The following is a 26,701-nucleotide window of genomic DNA, read 5'->3' on the forward strand; positions in this document are numbered from 1 at the left end:
TCCCATCCACTCCCATTACTGAGACCCATGAAGGAACTAGAGGTCCAGAGTGTGATGGCAAAACAGAGAAGGTAGCTCCCATGTCTACAAGAAATGAGATGGACTTACCCATTCCTGAAGCACTACCCTGGGTTCAGTGTGGGTGAGGATGGTGGGAGTCTCCGAGTCCAGGCCGTGTCCAGGCCGTGTCAGTCGTCCATGATGTCTAGGAGTTCCAGTGGTGGTTCCGCCTGGCTGGCTTGGCCTCCCATTTGGGTGGCTCGTCCTCCATGTAAAGGTGCTGAGGGAAGGCCTGTTGCCCAAATGGGGCAATCACTCCGCCAGTGACCCAGCTGCTTGCAGTCAGGGCAGGGCTCAGTGGGCAGTTGCGGGCAGGGGCCCTGCCGGGACCTTTGACCCTGCTTGCCACACTTAAAGCAAGCTGCTGGTGGGATTCCTCTTTGTGGCTTGGACTTGGGTCGGGCACTTCCTGTGCCTTGCCCCTGTTGCTCTGCTGGCTTCAGGGCTGCCACAAGAGTCTGGGTTTGGAGCATTACCTTTTGCTGCATGCGGGCCTGGCGAACAGTCTCGGCCATTTCCTACTAGCTGCGACCATTAAAAACTTTAAATGCCATGTTCACAGGTCTCAGATAGGGGTTTGGGGGTTAGAATAAAAGGAGGGGGGCTCCTGGGGAGCCTAGCACCCAGATCCGGCCAGAAACGTGGGAGTCTGGGGCAGGACAGGGCCAGAACTTCCTGCAGGAAAATTGGGGTTGGGCATCCTGCAAACCGGTATAAGGGCCAATGGCAGGCTGAGATGGCCTGATGGAGGAGGGGCTTAAGAACACAGTGGAGCCAGACCAGGCGGTGGCGGCGCAGTGGATAGAGCGTGGGACTGGGATGCGGAGGACCCAGGTTCAAGACCCCGAGGTCGCCAGCTTGAGCGCGAGCTCATCTGGCTTGAGCAAAAAAAAAAAAAAAAAAAGCTCACCAACTTGGACCCAAGGTCACTGGCTCAAGCAAGGGGTTACTCAGTCTGCTGAAGGCCCAGGTCAAGGCACATATAAGAAAGCAATCAATGAACAGCTAAGGTGTCGCAACTCGCAACGAAAAACTAATGATTGATGCTTCTCATCTCTCTCTGTTCCTGGCTGTCTGTCCCTATCTATCCCTCTCTCTGTCCCTGTAAAAAAAAAAAAAAAAAAAAAGAACACAGTGGAGAAGGGAGGGGCCCCTGGCCAGCAGGGGAGGAAAAAGAGAGACCGGTATTTGCAGGTAAATGAGAAACAGGATCCCACGAAGGGAGGGGAGGAGGCTCTTAGGAGGGAAGAGACCCTAGCAGAAGAGGTCCGCAGAGGGACCAGAGAGGGGTCCCGAGAGAGGGGCACCCCCGGGGTTCAGGCAGGAGGGGGAGAGAGTTGGGGGTTGGCTAAGGAGGAAAGATTTAGAGCGGAGGGTTTAGGTGAGGTTTCTCTGGCCTAAAAGGGCCTGCACTGTGTAGCAGGTGGCACAGAGATTAGGACGGGAGCTCAATACTAGAAACCCTGAATGTCAGGGATCTCCAACCAGTTCCCAGTTCTTTTGGCGATAGTTAAATTGGTGAGGATATTAAAATTGAAAATCCCTTCAGGAGGCTACCTGGTCCGATTATCCAGGGGATTCTGTGGCCTGGCCACAGCGAAGAAGAACTGTTTCTTCTTTAGGGAGGGAGAGATTTTGGATAAGGCAACTCCAGGAGTGTTTTTGGATTAGGTTTAGATTCCTGTGCCTCTATGACCACCCTTAGTTCTCTGAGAAGTCAGAGTTGAGAATTGGCATCCCGCAACTCAATCTCTGGCCTCCAGATAGTTAAGTAAAGTGGGAGTGACCAGGACGTCTCCATGGGCACACACGCACTTGGAACGGAATGGAAAAGAGGTCCCTGATGCAGCTGCAGTTTCTGACAGGGAGTCTTGGCGGAAAGAACTGAGGGGAGGCTGGAGGCAGGGGACTTACCACACAGTGTGCTGAAGTAGGTGGAAAGTCGGAGGTCCTGGTTCTTTCTCTGAGAGGAGGGGGAGAGGAGCGGTCCTTGTGGACTTCTGACTCCTCCCGGGTTTCGGCACCAAATGTAAGGTATTTTTCCCCGCCAAGGAAGAAAGAAGGGCGTAGCCACGAAGTGTGGAATAATAAAAGTTTTATTTACTATAGCACATCCCGCCCAATGAGGTTCTCTGGTCCCGGGGACAGAGGCCAGGGAAGTGACATAGGGTGATCCGCGTGGGGGATATTTAAAGGGTCTGTAGGGTGGTTGAGCTGATATGACGTGGTGAAATCTCACTGGCTGACAGATGGTTGCTCTTTTCCAAGGACTCCTGGAAAGTTTCTTTTGGTGCGCATGAGCGTGGGCGGCTCTAGCCAAAGTTCCCGTCTGGTTCCTCACGTGACCTTCCCCCTTGCCCACCACCTTCCACCCTCCACACCATGGGCTCCCTGCTCTTCCTCTTCCCTTCCAGTCTCCCTTCATCACCAGCTATCATCTTTGTTTTCAACACTTTTGCCTAGGGTTTACTGTTGACAAAGAACTTTCTCGGCCTGACCTGTGGTGGCGCAGTGGATAAAGCGTCGACCTGGAAACACTGAGGTCGCTGGTTCGAAACCCTGGGCTTGCCTGGTCAAGGCACATATGGGAGTTGATGCTTCCAGCTCCTCCCCCCTTCTCTCTATCTCTCTCTCCTCTCTCTCCTCCCTCTCTCTCTCTCTCTCTTTCCTCTCTAAAAATGAATAAATAAAAAAAAATAAAAAATTAAAAAAAAAAAAAAAAAAAAGAACTTTCTCTAGGGACTGATCCAGATTTTGTGCACCAGAATGGTAGACATACCATTTGCAACCCTTTTAAAGAAATAGAATACAGAAATATTCTATTGTTTCAGATTTTACAAAATGCATGACAGAGCACATTGCTAAGCCCTGTGGTATGCTAGGGCTGGGCAGTGTGCTGGTAAATGTTGAACAATCAACTCTCCAGAACAGTGACTGTATGGATTAGTATTATAATTTTACTGATATAAAGGATATGTAACATCATTTAAAAATAGTAATAAAATATACTTACCTGGCAGGGGAGATACCATGATCATGAAGGTTGTTTTCCCAGGGCGAGGCTTATCCATTGCACTCCAGATGTTCTGATACCTATGATTTCCTCAAATGTGGGAAACTTGACTGCATAAGTTGTGGTAGTAGGGGACTGTGTTCATGCTCTCCCCTAATAAAAAATAATAATAAAAATTACAGCACTCCTGCTGGCCCATGTAGCTTTGCTTAAGTAGATCCCCACTGCACTCCCTCCATGATAAGCAATCTGGGCTCTAAACACATCACAGTTAGTTAACAACCCCTTCAAAGCCCCAGGTTATTCTCTGAGATCCTGCTGCCCTATAGGCATTATGCCAGCAGGTGAACCCCAGCCACACACACACTAGGTGTGGACATCCTACTGCCCTAACTTTATAAAATTTCAAGCGAAATTTTAATACATTTTCAATTATAAATATATTTTCACTTTAGAAATTTAGAAAATACAGAAAATTAAAACAGCCTTACATAACTCCTGTGATTCGATAAGATAAGAAGGCATGGATTAGTTAGTATAAAGAAGATCACAATGGTATGGTCCATGGAAGCCATGCTAAGGCGACTGACTGCCAGGGGACAGCAACAGGATTTGTATATAGGTTTATAGTTTCTCATCTATAGTTCTGACATCCAAACCAGAGTCTTTTCTGTCATTCATTTGGCATCAAAACCTGAACTGGAACCCTTGGGGATCAGAGTGTAGGCAGAGTCCCAAAACTGAACTGAGTGAATGCTCCCAGGCCTGTAGGGAGTGTGAATTTTCTGGGAACTAAAATCCTCAAAAAAGAGGAAAAAAGCCAGTGCAAAAGCAAAAGGAACCATACATATATCTTTATTGTACACTCCATCTAGCCCGTTGATTCTCATAGGATACTTCTGCTGATTCTTTTGCTCACCTCTTGTATCTGTTATCAGTCTATGGTTGCAGTTCAAACATGATTTGACCAATGGAGTTACATCCCAATCCACTATCTCTTCCCCATAAATTTATTGGCTTTAAATCTGATACATAATCTACTGTTAAACTGTTTCCTCTTTGTTGCAAATGTTATTCCTGAATGTGACACCTTGCTTTCAACTTCACTACGTGTCAGAACTTCACTCGCTCCTTAATGACGAGAGGGACTTCCTTGCTGAGTGAGATAATAGTTTTTGAGTACCAGAAGTCCACTGAGAGCTGTGAGTTGGGGGAAGTTGTATGTTGAACCAGAAGGTGGGGGGACTCCTGAGTCACAGCTGGGTGACCTAGAGGAGGGGGTACCATCAACTGAGAACCACTGAGGAGGAAGAGCAGGGTTGGGGTAAGACACATAGCAGTCAAGGGACCCATGGAGCATCCAGGTGGACTGGCAGGTCTGAAGGTCAAGGGAGAGGTGTTGGCTGGAGAAGGGGAGTTGGGGCTTTTCAGCACAGAGATGGTAGCTGAAGCCAGGGGACCAGAAAAGATGACCTAGAAGGGGAATGTGAGTGAGAAGAGTGACCAGGACAGAGCTCTGAGGACCCCTGCTGTTTAGGAGACAGCAGCAAAGGACACTAGGAAGGAGCTAGGCTTGCAGTAGTTACTTAGAAAGGGCTCATTGAAATGACCCTTGGGGATCAGAGTATAGGCATGAGTCCCAAAGTTGAGCTGGGTGGATGCTCCCAGGCCCTTAGGGAGTGTGAATTTTCTGGGAACTAAAATCCTCAAAAAGAGGAGCCAGCGCAAAAGGGACTATATCTTCAGGAACATCTGATGGATCCCAAGCCATAGCACTCTCATCTTGACTTCTCTCTGCGTACCAGTCCAGTCTCCTCTGCAGAGGGCTTTGCTCATAGCACATCATGCTGCTGAGGTTGGCAGCCTTACCCCTTTCCTCCACCCTACCCCCAGCCTCCCCCATCTTATAGGTCCACTGAGATTGGGACCTTTTCAATGGATTGTTCAAATGCCTGAAAGGGAGATTCTGATTGGCCCAGCTTGGGTCAGAGTCAGCCCTGATTCCTGAATACCATGACCAAAGGACTAGGCTTACGGGATATCCTCCAGGTGCCCTTCTGAGGGCTTGGGTGTGGCCGGGGCTCTAATAAAGGAGTGTGGCAGAGACAAAGTGGTGAGAATGTCTGTAGTATGTGCTGTTATCAGATGTGTTGGGGGCAGCATTGTAGAGCACTAAAGCATAAGGCTTGAAGGAATTGGGATGTGACCCTCACCTAAAAAGAGTATAGAAATGCTGTGGCAAGGACTGTAGGAAGCTGGGCTTCGAAAGGGTCTAGCACAGCAGCAGCAGTGAGTGGGCCTCATTCAGTGATACCTGTCACTTCCCACTTTCCAGGGGCGGCCTTGGATGAGCCTCTCTTCCCTTCTGTGCTCAATTTCCTTATCTATGAAACAAGACAAACAAACCAAAAAGATACTACCTCCTGTCCTGTGCCTTGCAGGACAGTTATGAAAATCAGAGGACAGGGGAAGAAAAAGCTCTGGGAGCTGACAAAGACCAGGCAGGTGTCAGGGTTCACTTTCTTTTTTCTTTTTTACAGGGACAGAGAGAGAGGGATAGATAGGGACAGACAAGAACGGAGAGAGATGAGAAGCATCAATCATCAGTTTTTCGTTGCGACACCTTAGTTGTTCATTGATTGCTTTCTCATATGTGCCTTGACCGCGGGCCTTCAGCAGACTGAGTAACCCTTTGGCTTGAGCCAGCGACCTTGGGTCCAAGCTGGTGAGCTTTTTTTTTTTTTGCTCAAGCCAGATGAGCCCGTGCTCAAGCTGGCGACCTTGGGGTCTCGAACCTGGGTCCTCTGCATCCCCGTCTGACGCTCTATCCACTGCGCCACTGCCTGGTCAGGCAGGGTTCATTTTCTTAATCTTTCTTCTGAGGAGTCGGGCCCCACTCACCTCTGGTCTGCTGGGCCCTGATATCTATCATCCTGAAGAAGGAAGATCTAGCACCTTCTCTAAAGTTTCTCTTAGTGTGGGGTGGGAACTTTTGGTGGAGGAAGAGGTTGGGGGTTTGTATGGCCAGTAGCCATGGCCATCATCACAGCCGCCTGGTCTGTACAGGTTCGCATTTGATTTGGACAGACGGTAATGAAACAACGGTGCCAAGAACTGGTGGGCCATTACCTTTAATCCTAGCTTGAAATACAAGCTAGGCGGGCAAGAAATACACACAGTAGGAAAACACTTCCTTTCCATTCAGGACTCCCAAAACCACTGACTTATCTGAGTTTTCTAGAATTAAAGGTTTCTACCTCACCAGCCTTATTCATTTCTGTTCCCCATCTCCTTCTCTCTGCACAAACTCTGCACAAACTGGCTTCTTCTTCAGCATTCCGTCATCTTGGCTGCTTCTCCTCTCTTCCACTTGGCCTTTCTCTGCTATCCTCCAGCATGGGCTCCTCTGCCTCATTTTATAGTGTAGAAATCAAAACCTTTAATCCAATATACAAACAAGGAAGTCTGGCCTGACCTGTGGTGGCGCAGTGGGATAAAGCGTTGACCTGGAACGCTGAGGTTGCTGGTTCAAAACCTTGGGCTTGCCCGGTCAGGGCACATATGGGAGTTGATGCTTCCTGCTCCTCCCCTTTCTATCTCTCTCTCTCTCTCTCTCTCCCCCCCCTAAAAATCAATAAATTAAAAAAAAATAAAAAATAAACAAACAAGGAAGTCTGTGATACAAAGTCACTTATCTGAGGCATAAATGGGATTCCTCACTAGAGTGCACCACCCCACATCATGCAACAAAGGTGTGGGGAAAAGCTTAGTCTTAAAACTAAGCCTTAGGCTATAATGACTTTGCCGGCTTACAGCGTGTCCCGTACACTAGTGGTCCCTAACTTTTTTTGGGCCATGGACCGGTTTAATGTCAGAAAATATTTTCACAGACCAGCCTTTAGGGTGGGACGGATAAATGTATCGCGTGACCGAGACAAGCATCAAGAGTGAGTCTTAGACGGATGTAACAGAAGAAATCTGGTCATTTTTTAAAAATAAAACATTGTTCAGACTTAAATATAAATAAAACGGAAATAATGTAAGTTGTTTATTCTTTCTTTGCAGACTGGTACCAAATGGCCCATGGACCGGTACCGATTCGTGGCCCAGGGGTTGGGGACCACTGCCCTATACCCAATGTAAACTATAAGCGAGCAAACATATACCTCATATTTACAAACTTATTTGACCAACAGGGTTCTTTGAAAGAAACCTGTGGAATCCCCCAAGACAACAGGAATTGGGGTCTTCCACCTACGGGTACTCTCCTGACTCCCTACACCTTTCCCCATCGTTCTCCCAGTAGCGTGGATCTGGCCCTGGATCTAGCCCTCACTTCTTGGTTCCTCCCCAGGGTCAGAGTGAGCAGACTTACTCCACGGTGAAGACAGGGGCGCCTGCAGTCACTGTCACCAACCTGAAGCCAGCTACGCGCTACGTCTTTCAGATCCGGGCAGCTTCTCCGGGGCCCTCCTGGGAGACTCAGAGCTTCAGCCCCAGCATTGAAGTACAGACCCCAGGGGAGGGTGAGTGATCTGTGTGGTGGACCTGGGCAGGGAGAGCCCAGTACAGAGGTGGGGCAGGGAGACACATTCAAGGGGGTGGTTATCTGTGCAATTAAGGGAGCCTGCAAACAGTTTAATTACAACATAATTAATGAATTTGGAATCCCCTGACTGATGCCTGTTAAGTGACGTGAATTAGATTGGGTACCCATGCTGGAATTGCTCACAGGGGAGGGGGTCACGAACACCTGTACCTCAGGTCTCACCAGGTGGCTCTCTGCCCCTAAGGACCTATCCCTATGTCTTGTGGAAACACCCTGTGCCCTCTCCAAGACCCCTGCTATTCCTTGGGAGGAGTTTTAGTCTCATGGTCATCTCTTGCTCTGACCACCAAGTTCTTGTTCCCATTCTGCTGCTTTCTCTCTGCCATGATGTGGACCAAATGTGGGATGCGGTCACTTTCCCCATTAGGCCTTAGAGTGTGAAACAGACTTCACTGGAGGCTGGGGCCCCAATGGAGGCTGCGCTGCAGCAACCAACAAAACAAAAGGAGAATTGTCTACTTTTCAGCGGTGAAATGTACAGTCTGTGAATAATTTCTCAACAGAGCTGTTATCAAAGCAAAACAAAAACTGAACATTAGATAGCCTGATCCTCAAACAGCTCGGGCTCCTCCACAGCATTGTTCTACTGTCCCCTTCACTTCCCTCCTGGGCGCCTCTTCTCCCGCCCACCCCCACACTCCCTTTCAGCATTCGGGAAGAGCATTTAGCTTTCTCTTTTGTTGTTTCTCCTGCTGCTAACCCAGCCCTCGGGGTCTCACCTCTATCTATCCCAAGCAGCTCATGAAAGTATTTTCCTGGACAAAGGCAGTTCCCCCTAAGAGGCATTCTGGCACCAGCTGTCAAGATAATAATTCTTTCCAACCTGCTACACGAGTCTAATCCAAGATAGGAAGAGCTCTGCGCCCAAAGGGAGGTAGAGATAAAATGTTGAGGGAGTTTGAGTTCTGGGAAAGGAGACAGCACTTCTTGCTTGAATGTCTGTCTGTGCCAGACCCCGGCCAGGTGCTAGCAAAAGGAGATTAGAGCCATGTCATGAAGGCTGGAGAATATTTGAATGTGTGGAGATGGGCAGGAGAGGCATTTTGGATAGAGGAAGTCATCTGAACAAAGGCTCATGGGTTTGGCTGGAGTGAGTGTGGTGGGGGCAGGAGCTGGGGTTGTCAGCGGAAGGGGGCTGATGACTTCCATTCATTTGGTGCTTTTTGTCAGTGGATACTGCTCAGCTCCCCAGCCTTCTTGGCTGTGGTACTGACTACGAGGGGGTTGGGTCTATCAATCTGCATAGCATTTTTTCCCGTGAGCTGTGATCTCAAATCAGTATCATGATGAAAGACCATCATGATGTTGCTGTGTACCAGATTGCCCCTAAAACAGCAGCTGAATAACAAACACTTGTTAGTTTATGATGTTTTTGTGGGTCAGGGATATGGGTGCAGCTTAACTGGATTTTACTTGACTCAGGTTCTCTTACAAGACTGCAGTCAAGGCGTCCTCTGGGGTTGCGGTCATTTCAAGGCCTTACTGGGGGAGACTCTGTCTCCCTACTCAGGTTCTTGCAGGGTCTTTTTTTTTTTTTTTTGTATTTTTCCGAAGTTGGAAAGGGGGAGGCAGTCAGACAGACTCCTGCATGTGCCCGACCGGGATCCACCTGGCATACCCATCAGGGAGCGATGCTCTGCCCATCTAGGGGCGTCACTCTGTCGCAATCAGAGCCATTCTAGCGCCTGAGGCAGAGGCCACAGAGCCATCCTCAGTGCCTGGGCCAACTTTGCTCCAGTGGAGCCTTGGCTGTGGGAGGGGAGGAGAGAGACAGAGAGGAAGGAGAGGGGGAGGGGTGGAGAAGCAGATGGGCGCTTCTCCTGTGTGCCCTGGCCAGGAATCGAACCCGGGACTCCTGCACACCAGGCCGACGCTCTACCACTGAGCCAACCAGCCTGGGCCCTTGCTGGGTCTTTGATGAAAGCATGCAGTTCCTTGCCTCATGGGCTTTTCCATAGGGCTGCTCAACACAGCAACTAGATTATTTTAAAGACTGTGACTGAGCAAGAGAGTGTCCAAGACAGAAGCCATAGTCTCTTGTAACCTAATCTTGGAAGTGATACTTCTTCACTTTTACCTTATGCTGTGAAGCCTTTAAGAAGAAATAATCATTTCTCTGCTCAGCTCTACTCATTTCTCTGTTTCTTTTTCTATTCTACAGTTAAGTTTTTGTTTCTGTCTTTCCCACTGGTCTGTACACTCCTCCAGGGAAGGGATTGTGGCTCAGTGATTGCTTTCTCCCCAGTGCCAGCCTGGTACTATTGGATGGATGGGTGGGTGGATGGGTGGATGGGAAGGTGAGTGGGTGGGTGGATAGGGTTGAGAGCCTCGTGTCCTTTAGGCCTCTCCCGTGGTGAAATAGTTCAAAGCATAGGTTTTTGGAATCAAGTTCAAATCTTTGGTTCATTGTTTATTAGCTCAGTGACCTTGAGCAAATTAAACAACTTTTCTCAATGTCAGTTACCTCAGCTATAAAATGGAGACAGTAACACCTTACTGACTTGTGATGATGAAACAGGATCATTTGGGTAAGGCACATGACATAGTGTCTTGAATGGAGTTAGTGTGCACTAAATGTTTACTTTTATTATTGGTGGTAAATGGTCTCCCTTGGGGCTGATGAGCCCAGACAAGAGGCCATTTCCCCTGCTACGTTGTCTCCCATTGTCCTTCAGAAAGGCAAACATGCAGTCCCAGGCCTGCCTGTCTGGACCCCTGCTCCTTCCTTTCCCTCAGCACTGGGCTGCAGGGGAGGTGCCCGCCCTGGGAGAAGAGGAAGCTTCAGGTGCTGTTGTGTTTGGTGGGACTGCCTTGATCACTCTGCTCCTGGGAGGCCAGGGTGCTGCAGGAACCGTGATGTGCAGTGGGATCAGGAGTCTGCCCTGGGACTTACCCAGGAGTAGGTCCTTTGCCTCCCTCAACCTCGTGGTTTTTCTCCCAGCTGCCTTAGGGTCCAGGGACCAGAGCCCTGCAGTTGTTGTCACCGTGGTGACCATCTCAGCCCTCCTTGTCCTGGGCTCGGTGATGAGCGTGCTGGCCATTTGGAGGAGGTAGGTGGCTGGTCGCAGCCTGGCTGACCCCTTGTGGGTTATGTCCCTGTGCTTTCCGGCACCCAGGGCTTTATCAGCATTCGCACACATGCAATGCACATGCAGGGACACTGCCGGCACCCAGGGCTCTACCAGCATTCGCACACATGCATTGCACATGCAGGGACACTGCCGGCACCCAGGGCTCTACCAGCATTCGCACACATGCAATGCACATGCAGGGTCACTGCCGGCACCCAGGGCTATACCAGCATTCGCACACATGCAATGCACATGCAGGGTCACTGCCGGCACCCAGGGCTCTACCAGCATTCGCACACATGCAATGCACATGCAGGGACACTGCCGGCACCCAGGGCTCTACCAGCATTCGCACACATGCAATGCACATGCAGGGTCACTGCCGGCACCCAGGGCTATACCAGCATTCGCACACATGCAATGCACATGCAGGGTCACTGCCGGCACCCAGGGCTCTACCAGCATTCGCACACATGCAATGCACATGCAGGGACACTGCCGGCACCCAGGGCTCTACCAGCATTCGCACACATGCAATGCACATGCAGGGTCACTGCCGGCACCCAGGGCTCTACCAGCATTCGCACACATGCAATGCACATGCAGGGACACTGCCGGCACCCAGGGCTATACCAGCATTCGCACACATGCAATGCACATGCAGGGACACTGCCGGCACCCAGGGCTCTACCAGCATTCGCACACATGCAATGCACATGCAGGGTCACTGCCGGCACCCAGGGCTATACTAGCATTCGCACACATGCAGATTTGCACATGCAAGGACACTGCCTTATGGCTACAGACGTGGCTGTAGTTTTGGCCCCTCCCCCACTCACTGCTCCTGTGGCAGGCAGCGCTGCAGCTAGCTCAGCCGCTCTGGGATGAAGGGGATTTAGCTCCTTAACTCATTAAATGTCAGAAGGCATCACTGAGGATAGAGTCAAGCTGTGGCTGCTCCAGTGTGATTAGGATTCTCCTGAGGCGCTCAGAGGCCCCCAGCCCTTGCTCCCGAGGGGTCCTGAGGCCCTTGAACACAGGCGAAGGGAAGAAAGGCTTAAATTGTGTTGTATGTGTGTGCGTGGGAGGGGGAGGACAGGAAGGCGAACTTACAAATCAGAAACCCCAACCCCCAGCAGAGGGAAGCTTGCAGGAGAGTGGGCAGAGAAAGGGGATGATGGGAGGAGGGGGAAGGTGTGGCTCTTGAGTCTGGCTCAGAGAAGATTCTGGTCCTTTTCCATGCAGCTGAAACCTTATGGCACAGGCTCCTCAGGCAGGTACCAGGGTAGGGTTGAGCTCAGCTGACTTGAGGGATTGGAAAGTCTGTGTGCAAAGGGCCACAGTTCAGGGAGCGGAGCAGAGAAGAGAATCTGACTGGCTAGAGAGCCACATCTCAGCACATCTCAGCATCTGGAACTACCTGTGGGCTAGAGGGGCAGTGGGTACTCCTCCGGCACTGACTGCTTGGCCTTGGATGAGGCACAGAAAGTGACCAGGGTGGAAGACCTTGTCCTGGGCCAGGGCAGTCTGGAAGGCGGGTCCAGAGTAGCGAGCTCCTTCCTCACAGAGCTGAAAGGCCTATATGTTGGGCCTATTGGAAAAGCAGCCTTGGACAGGAGCCAAGAGCATTGTGTCCTGGATGTGAGTTTAGGGGCTCATGGAGGCGGAAAGAAGATAGAGGAGAGAGGTGAACAAGAAGCACCGCTCTAGGAAGACTGCAGGGCTGGAGCAGCCACCCAGGAATGCCTCGGAGACGTGTACCAGGCAGCGAAACCTCAAAATCAAAGGGCAGTGAAACCACTGGGGAGAGTCTGCCCTGTAGTGCTGATGGTAGTGCTGATGGTCGTGCGACAGACTCCGCCAGCAAGCAGGCCCCATTCAGCGGGTCTTAGCGCTCTAACCCCGTCCTCGCCTCCCGCTCCCTGCAGTACTTGCTCTGTGCAGTGGTCCCTCCCCTCCACTTTCCCTCTTCAGTCCAGCCTCATCCTGCTTCTCATTAGCGGGTGTCTTCCAGTGGAAGCTTCTCATTTTCTCTGCCGCTCCTCCACCCACTTAGCCTTGCTCCCATCCTTCATCTCGGCCCACGCCTCCTGGATGCCCCCCTTGTTCATGGAAGTCCTAGCCATTGGATGACCAGCCCCAGTCCCTGGCCTCTTTGTTCTTTGACTTCCTTATTCCCAAGGACCTTTCCTTCTGTTCCACCTCTGCCTCCCTCTCCCATATCCTGACGAGGACCTGACCGTCACACCAAATACTGATCTACTTCTCCTTTTGCCCTGCAGACACCCTGTCCTTGCAGCTTGCTCCCTCGGCCACCGCTACCGCCCCTGCTCTTTAGCTGCTTTGCCCCTCCCCTCCTCCCCACCAGGTCTACACACCTGCCTCTCTCCGCACCCAGCCTCTGCTTTGCCCCTCCCCTCCTCCCCACCAGGTCTACACACCTGCCTCTCTCCCACCCAGCCTCTGCTTTGCCCCTCCCCTCCTCCCCACCAGGTCTACACACCTGCCTCTCTCCCACCCAGCCTCTGCTTTGCCCCTCCCCTCCTCCCCACCAGGTCTACACACCTGCCTCTCTCCCACCCAGCCTCTCCCTCCTGTTGCTTTAGAGGAGGGGCCCTCCCCCTAGCTAGCCAGGAGCAGTCCTCCCACCTGGGACCTGAGCTGCTCCCTCTCCCACCTCAGAAAGCCGTACTGTTCGCCGTGTCCTTCTCCCCCACATAGCAGCTAGCAGTTCCTGAGTGCTTAGTACGCTCTCTGCAGCAGCGCTCTCATGTGGGGCTGTCTTTACCCCGATTTTATTAAAGAGGGGCTAAGCTACTTGGTTTTACAACTGCCTAACAGGAGCTAGGAAGCCAGTTCATGCAGTGAGGCTCTAGAGCCCAGGCTGTTAACCACCCTCCGTGACCCCTTCCTCCTGTGTGACAGATAGCATCTCTCCCTTTTCTCACTGGTATTGAACCATGGCCATCTCTCTCCAACCTCCCTCCATCCCTCCTCCTCCATCCTTCCCTTGATGGTCTCTCTCCCTGCTCCGCTCTCTGGTCCCTGTGACATCACCACCCACTGTCCCTTTATTTCCTTCCACTTCTCTGGTGGTTCCCTTGTGATCCCCTTGACTTCCTTCTCCCCTACACAGTCTCTAAATATTGGGGACCCTCAGACTTGTTCATAGTCTCACTTCTCACAGCTTCTGAATTTGTATGTCCAGAGCAGCCTCCTGTTCCAAACTCTAGACAGACAGACAGACACACACACACACACACACACACACACACACACACGGCTAACTCCCTACTCACTGATCCTCCCTGCTTATCCCATCGGCCCTGCAAACTCAAATGTCTACATATGAACTTTTTATCTCCCTATCTTGGTAAGTGGCAGCACCATAAACTTCTGGGCAAGCCATCTCCCTCTCTGCCTTCTAGCATCTCCAAGCCCTGTAGCCCTGTCACCTAAATGTCTCTTTTTTTTTTTAATTTTTTAAAATTTATTTATTCATTTTAGAGAAGAGAGAGAGAGAGAGAGAGAGAGAGAGAGTAGGGGGGAGGAGCAGGAAGCATCAACTCCCATATGTGCCTTGACCGGGTAAGCCTAGGGTTTTGAACCGGCAACCTCAGTGTTCCAGGTCGACGCTTTATCCACTGCGCCACCACAGGTCAGGCCTAAATGTCTCTTGAGTCCTCTCATTTTTCTCTCCATGGTTACCCCATCGCCTGCACCACTGTCATTGCTGGCAGGGACAACAGCCGTAGCAAGGAAGATTTTTCTAAAATGCAAATGGATCACAGCACTCCCCTGCTCGAAACTCCCTGAGGCCTCTTCTCCAATCTGGAATAAAAGCCAAAGCCTTTATCTGGGCCAGAAGGCACAGCCTCAGGGGGCCCCCAAATGCCAGCCTATGGCTTTGTTGATTGTGATGCAGTCCTTTGGTCCATGGCTGCCTCTGTCCCAGGAAGGCATCCCGATGGAAAGGGTGTTTCACGATGCACAGCCTTTCTCCTTTGCCTGGCCCTGTGAGCGGGCTGTGCTTAACTTTCAGTGTTGGCTTTCTTGGCTAAACCGGAAGCTGCTCCTGAGTGTAAGGCTGTGTGTTTTGTTCACCTGTAGCTAGCTAGGCGGGCAGCTTGAGCTTACAGTCCGGGTGTGGCTTTGGGCACCTCTGGAGTGACAATAACTAGGAATGCTCATGAGGTGAGGGGTTAGGTCTGGCGCTAGTGTGATGTGTGTGCTATGGGGAGGAGCTTTCACACCAGCAGAACAAGAAGGTCCCTCCCGTGGGGCACAGACTATCCTTTTGAAGGGACAAAGAGGTGCCACCCTGGGTGCTGGTGAAATGGGAAGAGCCAGGGCAACCTGGCTCAAGGAATGCCCCTGCATCCCCCAGGCCCTGCAACTATGGCAAAAGAGGTCAGGATGCCCACGAGGAGGAGGAGCTGTATTTCCATTGTGAGTTGTCCGGGCCTGGCGTGGGGTGGGGCAGGCACCCCCTACCTCACTCCTCATCCCTTCCCCTTGCTGCCAGTGCGTAACCCCAGCCCTCCGGCTGTGGAAGCCCCTTTCCTCAGGGCCATCCCTGTGTGTTCCCAGTCAAAGTCCCAACACGCCGCACGTTTGTGGACCCCCAAAGCTGTGGGGACCCCCTGCAGGCTGTTCACCTGTTTGCCAAGGAGCTGGATGCGAAAAGTGTCACCATGGAGAAGAGCCTTGGAACAGGCAAGGGGCACCCAGGGGGCCTTGTCCAGGGGGCCTTGTCCAGGAAGAGCCCTGCTTCTGCCCCAGCCCCACCCACTCTAGAGCCCACCCCACTCTGCCCCATTGGATCCTGTGAGCATGCCTTCACCCCAAGTCCTGCCCCTACTTCTAGAAGCCCCGCCTTACCCTGTCCCCACTCTGCCCAGAGAGCCCCACCTCCACATCAAGCCCCAGGTCCAGCACCCAGGTTCCATAGTAAGGGGGTGGCAGAGGAGTCTGTGACTCTGCTTTCCTACCCAGGGTCACTGAGGTCTCTCCATTCAGGCCCTGGCCTCTGCAGACTGCCTCTGGCAGTTTAGTCCCAGGGTTGGCTAAGGGAGTGGCCTCGGTGTGTGTGTGGGGGTGTCTGAGGTGCTGTCTCCCCACAGGGCGGTTCGGGGAGCTGTGCTGCGGCTGCCTGCAGCTCCCTGGCCGCCAGGAGCTCCCTGTGGCTGTGCACTCGTTGAGGGAAGGTTGCTCTGACTCCCAGAGGCTCAGCTTCCTGGCTGAGGCCCTCACCCTTGGTCAGTTTGACCACAGCCACATCGTGCGGCTGGAGGGTGTTGTCACTCGAGGTAGGTGTATGGAGGTGGAAATGACAAGGCGGGAGGTAGGGTGCTCCTGTTCCCTGAGGCCCTTCCTTAAGCCAGGAGGGGGAGTTCCTAAAATGCCCAGCATGGAGAGAAGGTCTTGGCTTTCCTTCACTGACTCAGGGTGGCCTCTCTGACCCTGAATGACCTTATTGACTTGTGATGACGCTCTATGGGATGGATTGCTTGAACCTTGGGTGATCTTTATTAGCAAACTTGTTGCAGCTCCTGACCTTGGCCTTTATCCCCCCACAGATGCCTCCTCTTTTGTTTTTCAGCATAGGGGATTCTAGGCCTGGAAAAGGGGGTGGCAGAATGAGGGGGTGTGGCCCAGGTCGGGGCCCAGATAGGGGAGCATGTGTCCAGAAGGGAGCAGACAACAGCCTGTGTGTGTTCTTTCTCTGGGCACAGGAAGCACTTTAATGATTGTCACTGAGTATTTGAGCCATGGGGCGCTAGACGGCTTCCTCAGGGTGAGTGGCATGGGCCCTGGGGGGTAGAAATGACCATGTTATTTTTGGTCCCTTACTTTTCGTTGGGACTTGGAGTTGGCATCATTCCCTGAAAAGCTGCCCACTGGCCAGGCTGGCCTGGTGGGTCACAGGGCACACTAAAGCCCGGAGAGGGCTCCACGACTTTCCTGGGGTCACAAGGACCAGGTGCAGCCCTGGCCTCAGTCTCCTCCTCTCCCTCAGCGGCATGAGGGCCAGATGGTGGCTCGGCAGCTGATGGGGCTGCTGCCTGGGCTGGCGTCAGCCATGAAGTACCTGTCGGAGATGGGCTACGTTCACCGGGGCCTGGCTGCCCGCCGAGTGCTGGTCAGCAGTGACCTTATCTGCAAGATTTCTGGCTTTGGGCGGGGACCTCGGGACCGAGCAGAGGCCGTCTACACTACCATGGTGAGGCGTCCCTTCCCCAGGCGAACTTGCTCCTCTGTTTCCCATCAGACTGCCCTGGAGTCCCCATCTCCCCACCTCTGACCCCTTCCCTGCAGTGTCAAGTTCACTCCCCCACCCTTTCCCTCCACCCAATTGGTCCTGAGTAAATGCCAGTGTGGATACCACCTTGTGGTCATCCTGGGTGCCTTCCGCAGATGTGCAGCTGGGAGGATGGCGGGTGGGGCTAGAACTGGGACTCACCTGGGGAGGGAACAGTGTCCCCTCCTGTTTCTGACCTGCCTGCCTGCCCGCAGAGTGGCCGGAGCCCAGCACTGTGGGCTGCCCCCGAGACGCTTCAGTTTGGTCACTTCAGCTCTGCCAGTGATGTGTGGAGCTTCGCTGTTGTCATGTGGGAGGTGATGTCCTTTGGGGAGCGGCCCTACTGGGACATGTCTGGCCAAGACGTGAGTGACCTATGGCTCCAGCTCCTTGCCTTCTGATCCTCTTGCCCTCTGACCTCAGGCCCCAGTTCCCTGACCCTTGCCTTTCTAGCCCCAGGTTCCTCTACTCTTGATTTGCTTCTAGTCCTGCCTGGCCACCACTTGAGTCTTCCTGGGGGAGGGGGGGAGTGTGTGTGTGTACACACAATATAAAGCCTCCTCCTGTCTGCTCCCCTGACCCCCGCGGCCCAGGTAATCAAGGCCGTGGAGGATGGCTTCCGGCTGCCGCCCCCCAGGCACTGCCCTTCCCCCCTGCACCAACTGATGCTTGACTGCTGGCAGAAGGACCCCTGTGAGCGGCCCAGGTTCTCCCAGATTCACAGCATCCTGAGCAAGATGGTGCAGGACCCAGAACCTCCAAAGTATGTGACGACCACCTGTCCCAGGTATATTCCCATCTATCCCCAACCATGGCGGATACAGCCGACCTCTCACCTGTCCATGAATGGCCTCCCACATACCCCCAGTACAACTGCCCATCTCTCCTACCCCACCTGTCCAGGCATGACTGGACATACAGATCTGTCCCATATAGATCTGATACTCCCACCTGCCTTAGGCACATGTAACCTTTTATTCATCTTAGTCACTTTGGCTCGTCCTGGATTTTGCTCACATATCAGGTACAATGACTATTGGATAAATATATGTGGTAATAGTCCTCCCTAGTTTGTAGTTCCAGTAAATAAGTAAAATTAGTTTGAGTTGTTCCAAATATGGGTTGCCTCTCAAGCTGTCCTAGGTATGTCCTGCCTCCAGACTGTTCCAGATACTCCCAAGTACCTTTGACTGCAACCCACTCTCCACCTGCCTGAGTGTGGTGAACACTCACCTGCTCTGAGAATGCGTAGCCGCCGTGGGAGGCAGGCCTGCCCTGGGACCCAGATGCCTCCCCTTCTCCTGTCCTCTCACAGCTGGCCTGTCCCCAAGAGAGTGAGGTCTGGGCAGGAGATCCCCGCTGTTGACTGACCACTGCTCCTCTTCCCTCAGGCCTCCCACCCCCCTGGCGGACCGTGCCTTCTCCACCTTCCCCTCCTTTGGCTCCGTGGGCGCGTGGCTGGAGGCCCTGGACCTGGACCGCTATAAGGACAGCTTCACTGCAGCCGGCTATGGGAGCCTGGAGGCTGTGGCCACCATGACTGTGCAGTGAGTCTGAGGAGCCCAGGGCCCTGGCCCTGCCTCTGTGGCAGGCCATCCTGTCCTGATTCTGGGGCGTGCCCTGTCCAGACAAATGGACGGAGAGCAGAAGGTGGGGTTGAGCCAGCTGGGTCTGACTGGTCCTCCTTCACAGGGACCTGGTGAGCCTGGGCATCTTGTCGGCGGAACATCGGGAGGCCCTGGTCAGCGGGATCAGCGCCCTGCGGGCACGAGTGCTCCAGCTGCAGGGCCAGGGGGTTCAGGTGTGAGCGGCCCCCACTCTTCCAGACCCCAGCCTGACCAGCAGCCTGGCACGCTGCGCTGCACCCGAGGGAAGTGAGCTCCCCTTCCTCCCCTTGGGGCTGGTTCCCCCACTTCACTGCCTTCCCCCATTTTCCTCGGTCTGTATACCCGGGCTGGCTCAGTCCCCCCAGAAACAGGGTCTGGTCCCTGGAGAGGACCCTTGAGAGTCAACAGGAGGAAATGCAGGGTCTCAGACACTGAGGTGGGGCTGGGCAGGGAGGGAAGACACAGCTTTAAACCACTGGGCTCCTGCCCTTCTGTCTTCCACATCCACTGGGGGCTGGGGCCTACTCCATTACGCCACAGACCCATTGGCCAGCGGGCAGCTCCCATTAGACCTGGGAGCGACCACAGCTGCCTGGTTGGCTATTCTGATGGGTCCTGGAGAGGCAGGGTCCCCAGCTCCTTGTGCTTGGGCTCAGCCCTGCCTGAGCACTGGTCTCGAGGCCTAGAGGCCTAGGCAGCAGAGGTGTTGCTGGGCTTAGGGCCTAGAGCCCCAGGGCCTAGACTCAGGAGCTGGTTTCTACTTCCCTGCCCTTGGGTGACAGTTCAGGGGTAGGGGGAGGGTCCTGGCTAAACGCTCCAGGGCTTGGTGCTCTCCTGAGGCCCCACTGGCCTCCCCTTTGCATCCCTTTTATACACTCCCTGGCCGGGACACCTGGGAAGAGCATGAGGGGAGATGTTTCTCCCCAGGGGCCCCAGAGCTTAGTGTCAGTGCGGGCGATGCGGACGTGAGGCTCTTAGAGACGGGTCTTCTCTCTTAGACAGGCTGGTCCAGCCCTCACTGTATAGATGGGGGCAACGGAGGCCCAGTGAGGAGTCAGGGACAGGCTTGGGTTAGTACCAGGTTGCCCAGCTCCCTGTCCAGGGTTGAGGGTGGCTCTAGAGAGAGGCCCTGGTCCCACCTGGTTGCACTGTCACTCTTCCCCACGGCAGCCAGGAGTACTGAGGTGAGCCCATTGGGAGCTCCATTCCCTGGCTGCCGTCCAGCCCCCGTGGGCTGTCTCCTCCCCATGGCCTCTGCAGGCCTCTGACCAGAGTGGATGCATGGAGCTGACCCCAAGTTCCTTGTCCAGAGGGCTCCCTGGAAGTGGTGGTGTTCATGAAGCCAGGCTTCCGTGGAATGTCAGGAAAGCAGCTGGATCTGGACAGGGCCGTGGGGGCTGTCTGTCCAGCTCACTCCTGACATGCCTCTGGGTTTGGTTGAGTGTGGGGTGGGATGGGGTGGGGTGGGAAGGAGAAGCCAAGGGCTGGAGGAAAGGGTGACTGAGACACAACCCGCCCTTGGAGGGCTCAGACCAGGTGGGGAGATGATCTCAGACACCCGAGGCTCCACAGGCGTGCCTAACAACCGTGCCCCAGGGCCCCATGGGAGACCTCCAGTCTGGGGGCTGCGGGGGGCTAGGCTCTTGATTAGTGTATGTGGTGGAGGGATGTCCGGAGAGGCTTCTTGGCTGAGAGGCTGCCTTGGAAGTTCAACAGGGCTTTAAAGGTGGGAGAAGGTTCCCTTTTTTTTTTTAGGGTGGTGAGGTTTTCAGTAGGCCAAGATGGAAGGCCTAGGACAAGAGGAGTTCAAGTAGAGGGGCTAGTCTGGAGAGGAGCCTGGAGCTGGGAGACACAGTACATCTCTGAGGAGCAGCCCGTGGTGGGGGCGGTGCCTCACATCAGTGCCTTTGGCCTGGCCCCGCCAGCTTTTCTCTCCTAAGAGTCCCCCCACCCCTGCTCCCTGCTTCCTGGGCACCTGCTCCAGCTCAGTGACTGTGGGGTACGAGGCGAGACTGAGATATTGCTTCCACCTTTAACAGGGCTGGAGGGTCCTATGCCAGGTGCCCTTCGGGCTCTGCGCCCCTAGCCCCTTCCCCCGAGAAGCTTGGAGAGGACGCGGTGCGGGAACCAGCGTTTGGCCTTGGGTGGAGGGAGCCTCCTCTCCAACTCCAGCTCTATCAGTCATGCTCTGAAGGTCACGGTCCTCCACCAGCTGTTCTGCAGAGGGGCCCCTGTTGGCAGGACTTCGGTGTCCAGGGTAGATCTCCCTCCACTGGAGAGAGGTCCAGAATCCTGAGGGGTCCCAGGCCTCAGCCCTGAACGGGTGCTGGTGTGATATGAGCTGACGGCTCTCTGGGACCCCTCTACAGATCTATTTTTATATGGAACTTATTCACTGGACAGAGGAAGGTGGCCTGTGACCCCCAGTATGCCTGTCTGAGCCCACCCAGGGAAGGACGGGGCCAGTCGGGGAGGTGGTTCCTTTGATTAGTGCTGGAGATGTTTTTATAATTCTTGGGTTCTGTATGCAGGACAAAGTAATAAAAACTTGTCTGTGATACTGTGCCTTTCAGTGACAACTGTTTCACCTTAAGTAGTTTGTGTGGGAGGGTTCCCCCTCCGCCCAATGGGGGGGTTCCAGAGTGTGTACCTGAAATATCTGCATATCCCTTCCATGAAAGATGCCCAGTCTAGTGGGAGACACATTTAGGAAACATGATGGGACAGTGTGATCAGGGCTGTCATAGGAGCACTAGCTGCCCTGGGAGTGCAGAGAAGGATGCTGCTCAGTCTCGGGAGCAGTAAACCAAAGAAGGCTTCCCAGAGGAGGTAACTCTTGGGTGGCTGTATCGTTGCCTGAGATAGACAGTATATAGGGAGGGAGTAGCAGGCTGGGCAGGGATGTGGGGAGAGGGCAGGAAATGACTAGCTTGTTTTGGGGCACATGTTTGAGATCTTGTGGGACATGCCCACAGAGGTGTCTAGGAGGTGGGTGGATACTGGGTCTGGCATTTGGCACAGATATGAGCTAGCGGCAGAGCTCTGTGGGCCATCAGCTTACAGGTGCGGGTGGAAGCCACGGTGAGAGACGGGAGCTCTGGGGACACTCTGTCATTATGAAGCAACTGGATGAAGAAGAGCAGAAACACCTTGAGGAGAGCAGTGGAGAGAAGCTGGGACAGAGTCATACCATTGAGCCAGAGGAAGAGCAAGTTTCGGTGTTAAAGACAGGGAAGCCAGGTGAGGAGGGAAGAGTGGCTGGGATGTTGTCGGTGACTGATCGTTCCCCAGGGCGGCTGTAACTGCACCCCAGACAGGGCTTACACAACAGGCAGTTATTGTGTCACAGTTCTCGAGGCTGGGAGTCTGAGATCAGGTCAGTCAGTTCCTTCTGAGGGCTGAGGGAAGGCTTGGCTCCAGGCTTCTCTCCTTGGCTTGTAGGTGGCTGTCTTTTCCCTGTCTGTTCACATTGTCTTCCCTCTGTGTGCATCTCTGCGCCACATCTCCCTTTCCCTGGAACCACACCAGTTATACTGGACCCGTCCGCATTGGCTCACCCTGATGGCCTCATTTTGGTTTAATTGCCACCGTAAAGATCCTGTCTCCAAATACAGTCAAGTTCTGAGATATTGGCAGTCAGTTAAGACTTCAGCATACAAATTTTGGGGAGGACACAGTTCAACCCGTGGCAGTGGCCTTAATTGAGGGTCAGAAGCCAGATGAGAGGGTTGAGGAGTGGAGTGTGAAGGGTTTCAGGAGGAGGGAGGTGGGGTGAGATGGCTACCAGGATGGAGTGGGGGTGTGGGCTGAAGGGTGCTGCAGAACGCCTGTGCCTATGTGTGCACACACATCATGTACACACAATACCCATGTGCTCACATGGGTGTACACATGTGCACACACACTTGCACCACACGAGCCCTTGCTTTTCTTGGTTGACTCTACAGTGCTCAGCTCTCCCTGCCCGGCCATTCATGTTCATAGTTTGGGGAAGGTATCATATTTGTCTGCTTAGGCCGGCCACAGAAAGTGCTTAGCAATGGGGATTGGGTGGTAGGGATGGCAGTCAATACCACTTCTTTCCTCCCTGCCTGTGCTCAGAGCCAAATAAGTATTAATTCCCTGGGGCAGATGGAGATCAAGACACCAGCTCTTTGATAAGGCAGACTGGAAAATGTTGCTTACCATGTTTCTTTGAATCTAAGGTGTCTTTTAGGGTAAGATACACACACAAGAAACATCACAGCCAGTTAAACTATGTCATGCCATTTGGTTGGAAGATACATCCCAATTTCAGAGATGTTAAAGATGTGTAAAATGTATATCTTTGATAAGCGAGAGGTGGTGTATTGGGGACAGTGCATTTCCCATCATTTCTCTGAATTAGACCCGGCCAGTCCCAGGCTGCACCAGAGATCCACAAGCCACCCCCCAGCTTCCTGCATGATGAGGGGCACCTTTCCTATAGGAAGGCAGACTTCCAGGAAGCCAGATGGCACCAATTCAAGGTTATCCCTTCTGTCTCCCAATTCTATTAGATGTCACTTCTTCCCTGTGGGAAGGAATGAATGAGTGGGTTGCAGATGTCAGGAGTGTTGCTCTGCCAGAGTCCGTCCCCTGAGAGGCACACGGCCAGAGCATGGAGGAGCCCCCACTAACACTTGACACAGTTCCTGGCACACACAGTAGGCGCTCACTAAATAGTATTAGCAAGGTGTGAGGCACCAGGTAGATATATATAATATGCAGCTGGGAACTGCCATGAACTTCTCCAGGCAGGGAGGCTGCTGACTGGTCTGACAAGGTATTTACTTGCTTATCCAGGGAGCATGTACCGAGCACAAGCACCTTCCAGTGGTGGACACTAGGAAGTTAAGGCCTCACTGCCTACTGCGGAGTCTGTTAAGTAAAAAACATGAAAGGCACAGCCGTGGGGATGAATCCTAGGTGTGGAGTCCAGTGGACTAGCCTGACCTAGCCCTGGGGAGGTGTGAGAAGGCCCTGGGGGAAGCCAGGTAGTGAGGTCACTGCCCTTATAACCAGGGGCTGACTTCTGGACTTGGTTCCCCACATCACCCCCGCCCCCCCCCCACACACACACTGCTCAGGACGCGAGTGAAACTCCTGCCCAGGTGGCACTTTCTCTCTAAATCTCTTTGTACCTTTGCTATGTAAACTTGAGTGTCTGCCAATATCTTGAAAAAACCTGCTGGCCTCTCTCGGGATGTGTCCTACCCCATGTTAGCAGCTGGGCCCCCTGGGCTCTTGGGGAAAGAAAGAACCTCTGTTGATGAATTACCTAATGGTGCCTACTAGCATCTTGTGAACAGATCATGGGTATCTCAAGCCTCACCCTGAGGGGTGTGTTCTGACCAACACTGCTCGTGCAAGTATAAGAAAAAAACTAAAAACACCAAAACCAAATTTGTTTCCTTGTTGCAAACACCTCCCTATCATCCTCCATCTTGCTCCTTCTTCCCTCATCACCACACCCATTCTTGACAACCATCTGGGGCACTGTTAGGAGAGTTGAGATGAGTAGGTTTGCCAGCATGACTTTTGCATCACATTTGAACATGTGTCTGCTTGGACTTGTCATCTGTATCCATCCTGATGGCTCTTGGCATATTATGACACATAGCATGTGCTTGTGGACACTGCCAATTTACCGTTAGGTGCTGGGCTCTTCCCGGTATCAAGGATATGTCTGTCCTCCACCATATCATATCCATCATGCAAAGATCAGAGAACCCCAGCTACACAGATGCTAAGGTCCACTAGGGAAAGATGACAGCAAAGTGTAGAAGGCAAGAAGTGTGGGTTCCAACCCTGGCCGGTTGGCTCAGTGGTAGGGCGTCGGCCTGGCGTGCAGAAGTCTCGGGTTCGATTCCCAGCCAGGGCACACAGGAGAAGCGCCCATCTGCTTCTCCACCCCTCCCCCTCTCCTTCCTCTTTGTCTCTCTCTTCCCCTCCCGCAGCAAGGCTCCATTGGAGCAAAGACGGCCTGGGCACTGGGGATGGCTCCTTGGCCTCTGCCCCAGGCGCTAGAGTGGCTCTGGTCGCAACAGAGCGACGCCCCAGAGGGGCAGAGCATTGCCCCCTGGTGGGCGTGCCGGGTGGATCCCGGTCGGGCGCATGCGGGAGTCTGTCTGACTGTCTCTCCCCGTTTCCAGCTTCAGAAAAATACCAAAAAAAAAAAAGAAAAGAAAAGAAGTGTGGGTTCCAGCTGGTGCAGAGGGAGCGGGGAGAGGAGGCTTGTTCTACACAGCTAAGGTGATGCAGGTGGGGATGATGAGGGGTTGGGAGAATGCCTAGTTCTGTAAAGGGCAAAGAGAAGGCACTTGAGCCAAAGCAAACTGGATTCCAGACTCCCATCAAGTGTTCCATGTAGGCCCAGGTTTTGACTGATTTCTCTCAATGTCTCTCACTCCCATTTCTAAAGCTATTTGAATTCTCCACCATTAAATCTTCAGAATATAGTGCCATTCTGAATTTTAGGTATGGGTGAGCAACGATGTGTAAAAGCAGAGAAGGCAAACACCTCAGAGCTTGTGCACATGTGGACATTGAGACATACTTTGTTTTCCAGGGGTGTGGGACACATTGTGGTAACTTGGTGTTGATACACGAACTCATTATTTGTCAGAGATGGGGATAGTAGTTCCTTTGAGCTAAGAGGTCCGTCTGACACCGAGAATAGGTGATGTCCTGTCACACATTCCCCAAGAACTAGCTCTTCCTGTCAATAATTTAACCTCTTTATAAGGAAGCCCCAAGTAGGGCTTTTGGAAATATCAGGGGGCTTATAGGGGAAAGAATGAACCTGTTCATTGAAATCCTAGGTTTATTAAACTGCCTCTGGGCCCTAGTGTAGGGGACTCTAGGCACTGTCCTCCCTCCAACCCGGAGCAGCTCTACTTAGCAGGTTGCCCACAGGCACGAGGTAGGTAACCAAGGGAAGTCACTGGGTAGGAACCGCTTTCCACTGGAACAGGTTCTCTAAGGTGTCAAAGAAAGCTGCTACTCACCTCCAGTTGACTGTGGCCCATGTTGCCAGATCTTATTTTTTGGGGGGCTTGCAATCATTTTTTGTGAACTTCGGTGATTTTTAAATTATCAACTAATTAAAAAAAACAAAATTAACTAATTTTAAAAAATGATGATCATTTGTCTATAGGCCCTTTTTAGTTTGTGGCCTAGCAGTGAGATTTAAGTTTTCTTTGCGACATTCCAGCTTTGATAGTTCAACCCGTGCTTTAAATTCTGGTGTAGGGAACTCATTACCGTTCAGATCAGCTCTTTATATGGAAGGAACTGCTGTCTTCATCATGTGATCGGCATTTATTAGGCACCTGCTACATACTACACACTTCCCATAAACTGGTTTATGGTGAAATAGGGGAGTCTGGCTCTGGGTAAAGCATGTTGGACCCTAAGTGTTTCCTTGATGTCAGGCTCTTCCTAACACTGTACCAGATGATGATGGAAAAGGTAGAAACCTCAGGTTTGGGCACTTAATGACTTGAAATGAGAACCCTTTATTTCAAATGCTGTCACTGATCAAAGGGTCCCTCTCCATAAACTGACCATATCAGATGACCGAGCTAAGTAATGACCCCAGACTGTTTAGTTCCATGCTGATCATTTTCAATGTAGAAAGAATTCCAGGAAGGCAGGTCTGCCAGAGCCCTGGAACTCTGGGAAGCGAGAAGCATGATCACTGAATCACCTGTGCCTCTGCTTTGTCCTGGCCAAGGAGGCTAGACTATACAGGTAAACTACAGACAGCCTCGATTTTGTCCTCCCAGACGTAAATCTCCAGCTGATGGAACCAAGACATTGGGGGGGACGACTTCTTGGCATAGGTTGCCTATGTCTTGGATCTTGGTGTGAGGGCCCCCTCTTTCAGGTATTAAGAGATTCTGCCAGAAGTTAAGGTTTTCTCGTCTTTCAGGTAGCTGTTCAAAGACCCTCCAACTCCAACAGCTTCAGCTCTAAAACTGCCTCCAGTCCAGGTAGCACAGCTTGGAAATGACAGTA

The 26,701-nt window shown here is 52.7% G+C and overlaps 1 protein-coding gene and 1 non-coding gene across 4 annotated transcripts in view; both read left to right on the forward strand.

Moving 5' to 3' along the window:
- The window catches only part of EPHA10 (EPH receptor A10), a 40,573-nt gene extending 19,347 nt beyond the window's left edge, over positions 1-21,226 (forward strand). For 2 of the 3 annotated variants that reach the window (XM_066269613.1, XM_066269615.1), the window contains 11 exons: positions 7,428-7,599; positions 10,624-10,732; positions 15,141-15,202; positions 15,344-15,469; positions 15,877-16,062; positions 16,489-16,550; positions 16,773-16,976; positions 17,270-17,419; positions 17,648-17,841; positions 18,446-18,601; positions 18,747-21,226. In XM_066269613.1, the coding sequence (XP_066125710.1) occupies positions 7,428-7,599; positions 10,624-10,732; positions 15,141-15,202; positions 15,344-15,469; positions 15,877-16,062; positions 16,489-16,550; positions 16,773-16,976; positions 17,270-17,419; positions 17,648-17,841; positions 18,446-18,601; positions 18,747-18,861 (1,536 nt within the window). In that variant the 3' untranslated portion in view covers positions 18,862-21,226. The remainder of the gene's footprint in view (positions 1-7,427; positions 7,600-10,623; positions 10,733-15,140; positions 15,203-15,343; positions 15,470-15,876; positions 16,063-16,488; positions 16,551-16,772; positions 16,977-17,269; positions 17,420-17,647; positions 17,842-18,445; positions 18,602-18,746) is intronic. The other variant, XM_066269614.1, reaches the window with a different exon arrangement.
- LOC136332481 (U1 spliceosomal RNA) lies at positions 3,066-3,229 on the forward strand. The gene has a single exon (XR_010730737.1). It is a non-coding gene; the product is annotated as a U1 spliceosomal RNA (small nuclear RNA).
- Positions 21,227-26,701: the final 5,475 nt, after the last annotated feature.

This window comes from Saccopteryx bilineata, chromosome 3 (genome assembly GCF_036850765.1).
Source record: "Saccopteryx bilineata isolate mSacBil1 chromosome 3, mSacBil1_pri_phased_curated, whole genome shotgun sequence".
In the NCBI taxonomy this organism is placed as follows: domain Eukaryota; kingdom Metazoa; phylum Chordata; class Mammalia; order Chiroptera; family Emballonuridae; genus Saccopteryx; species Saccopteryx bilineata.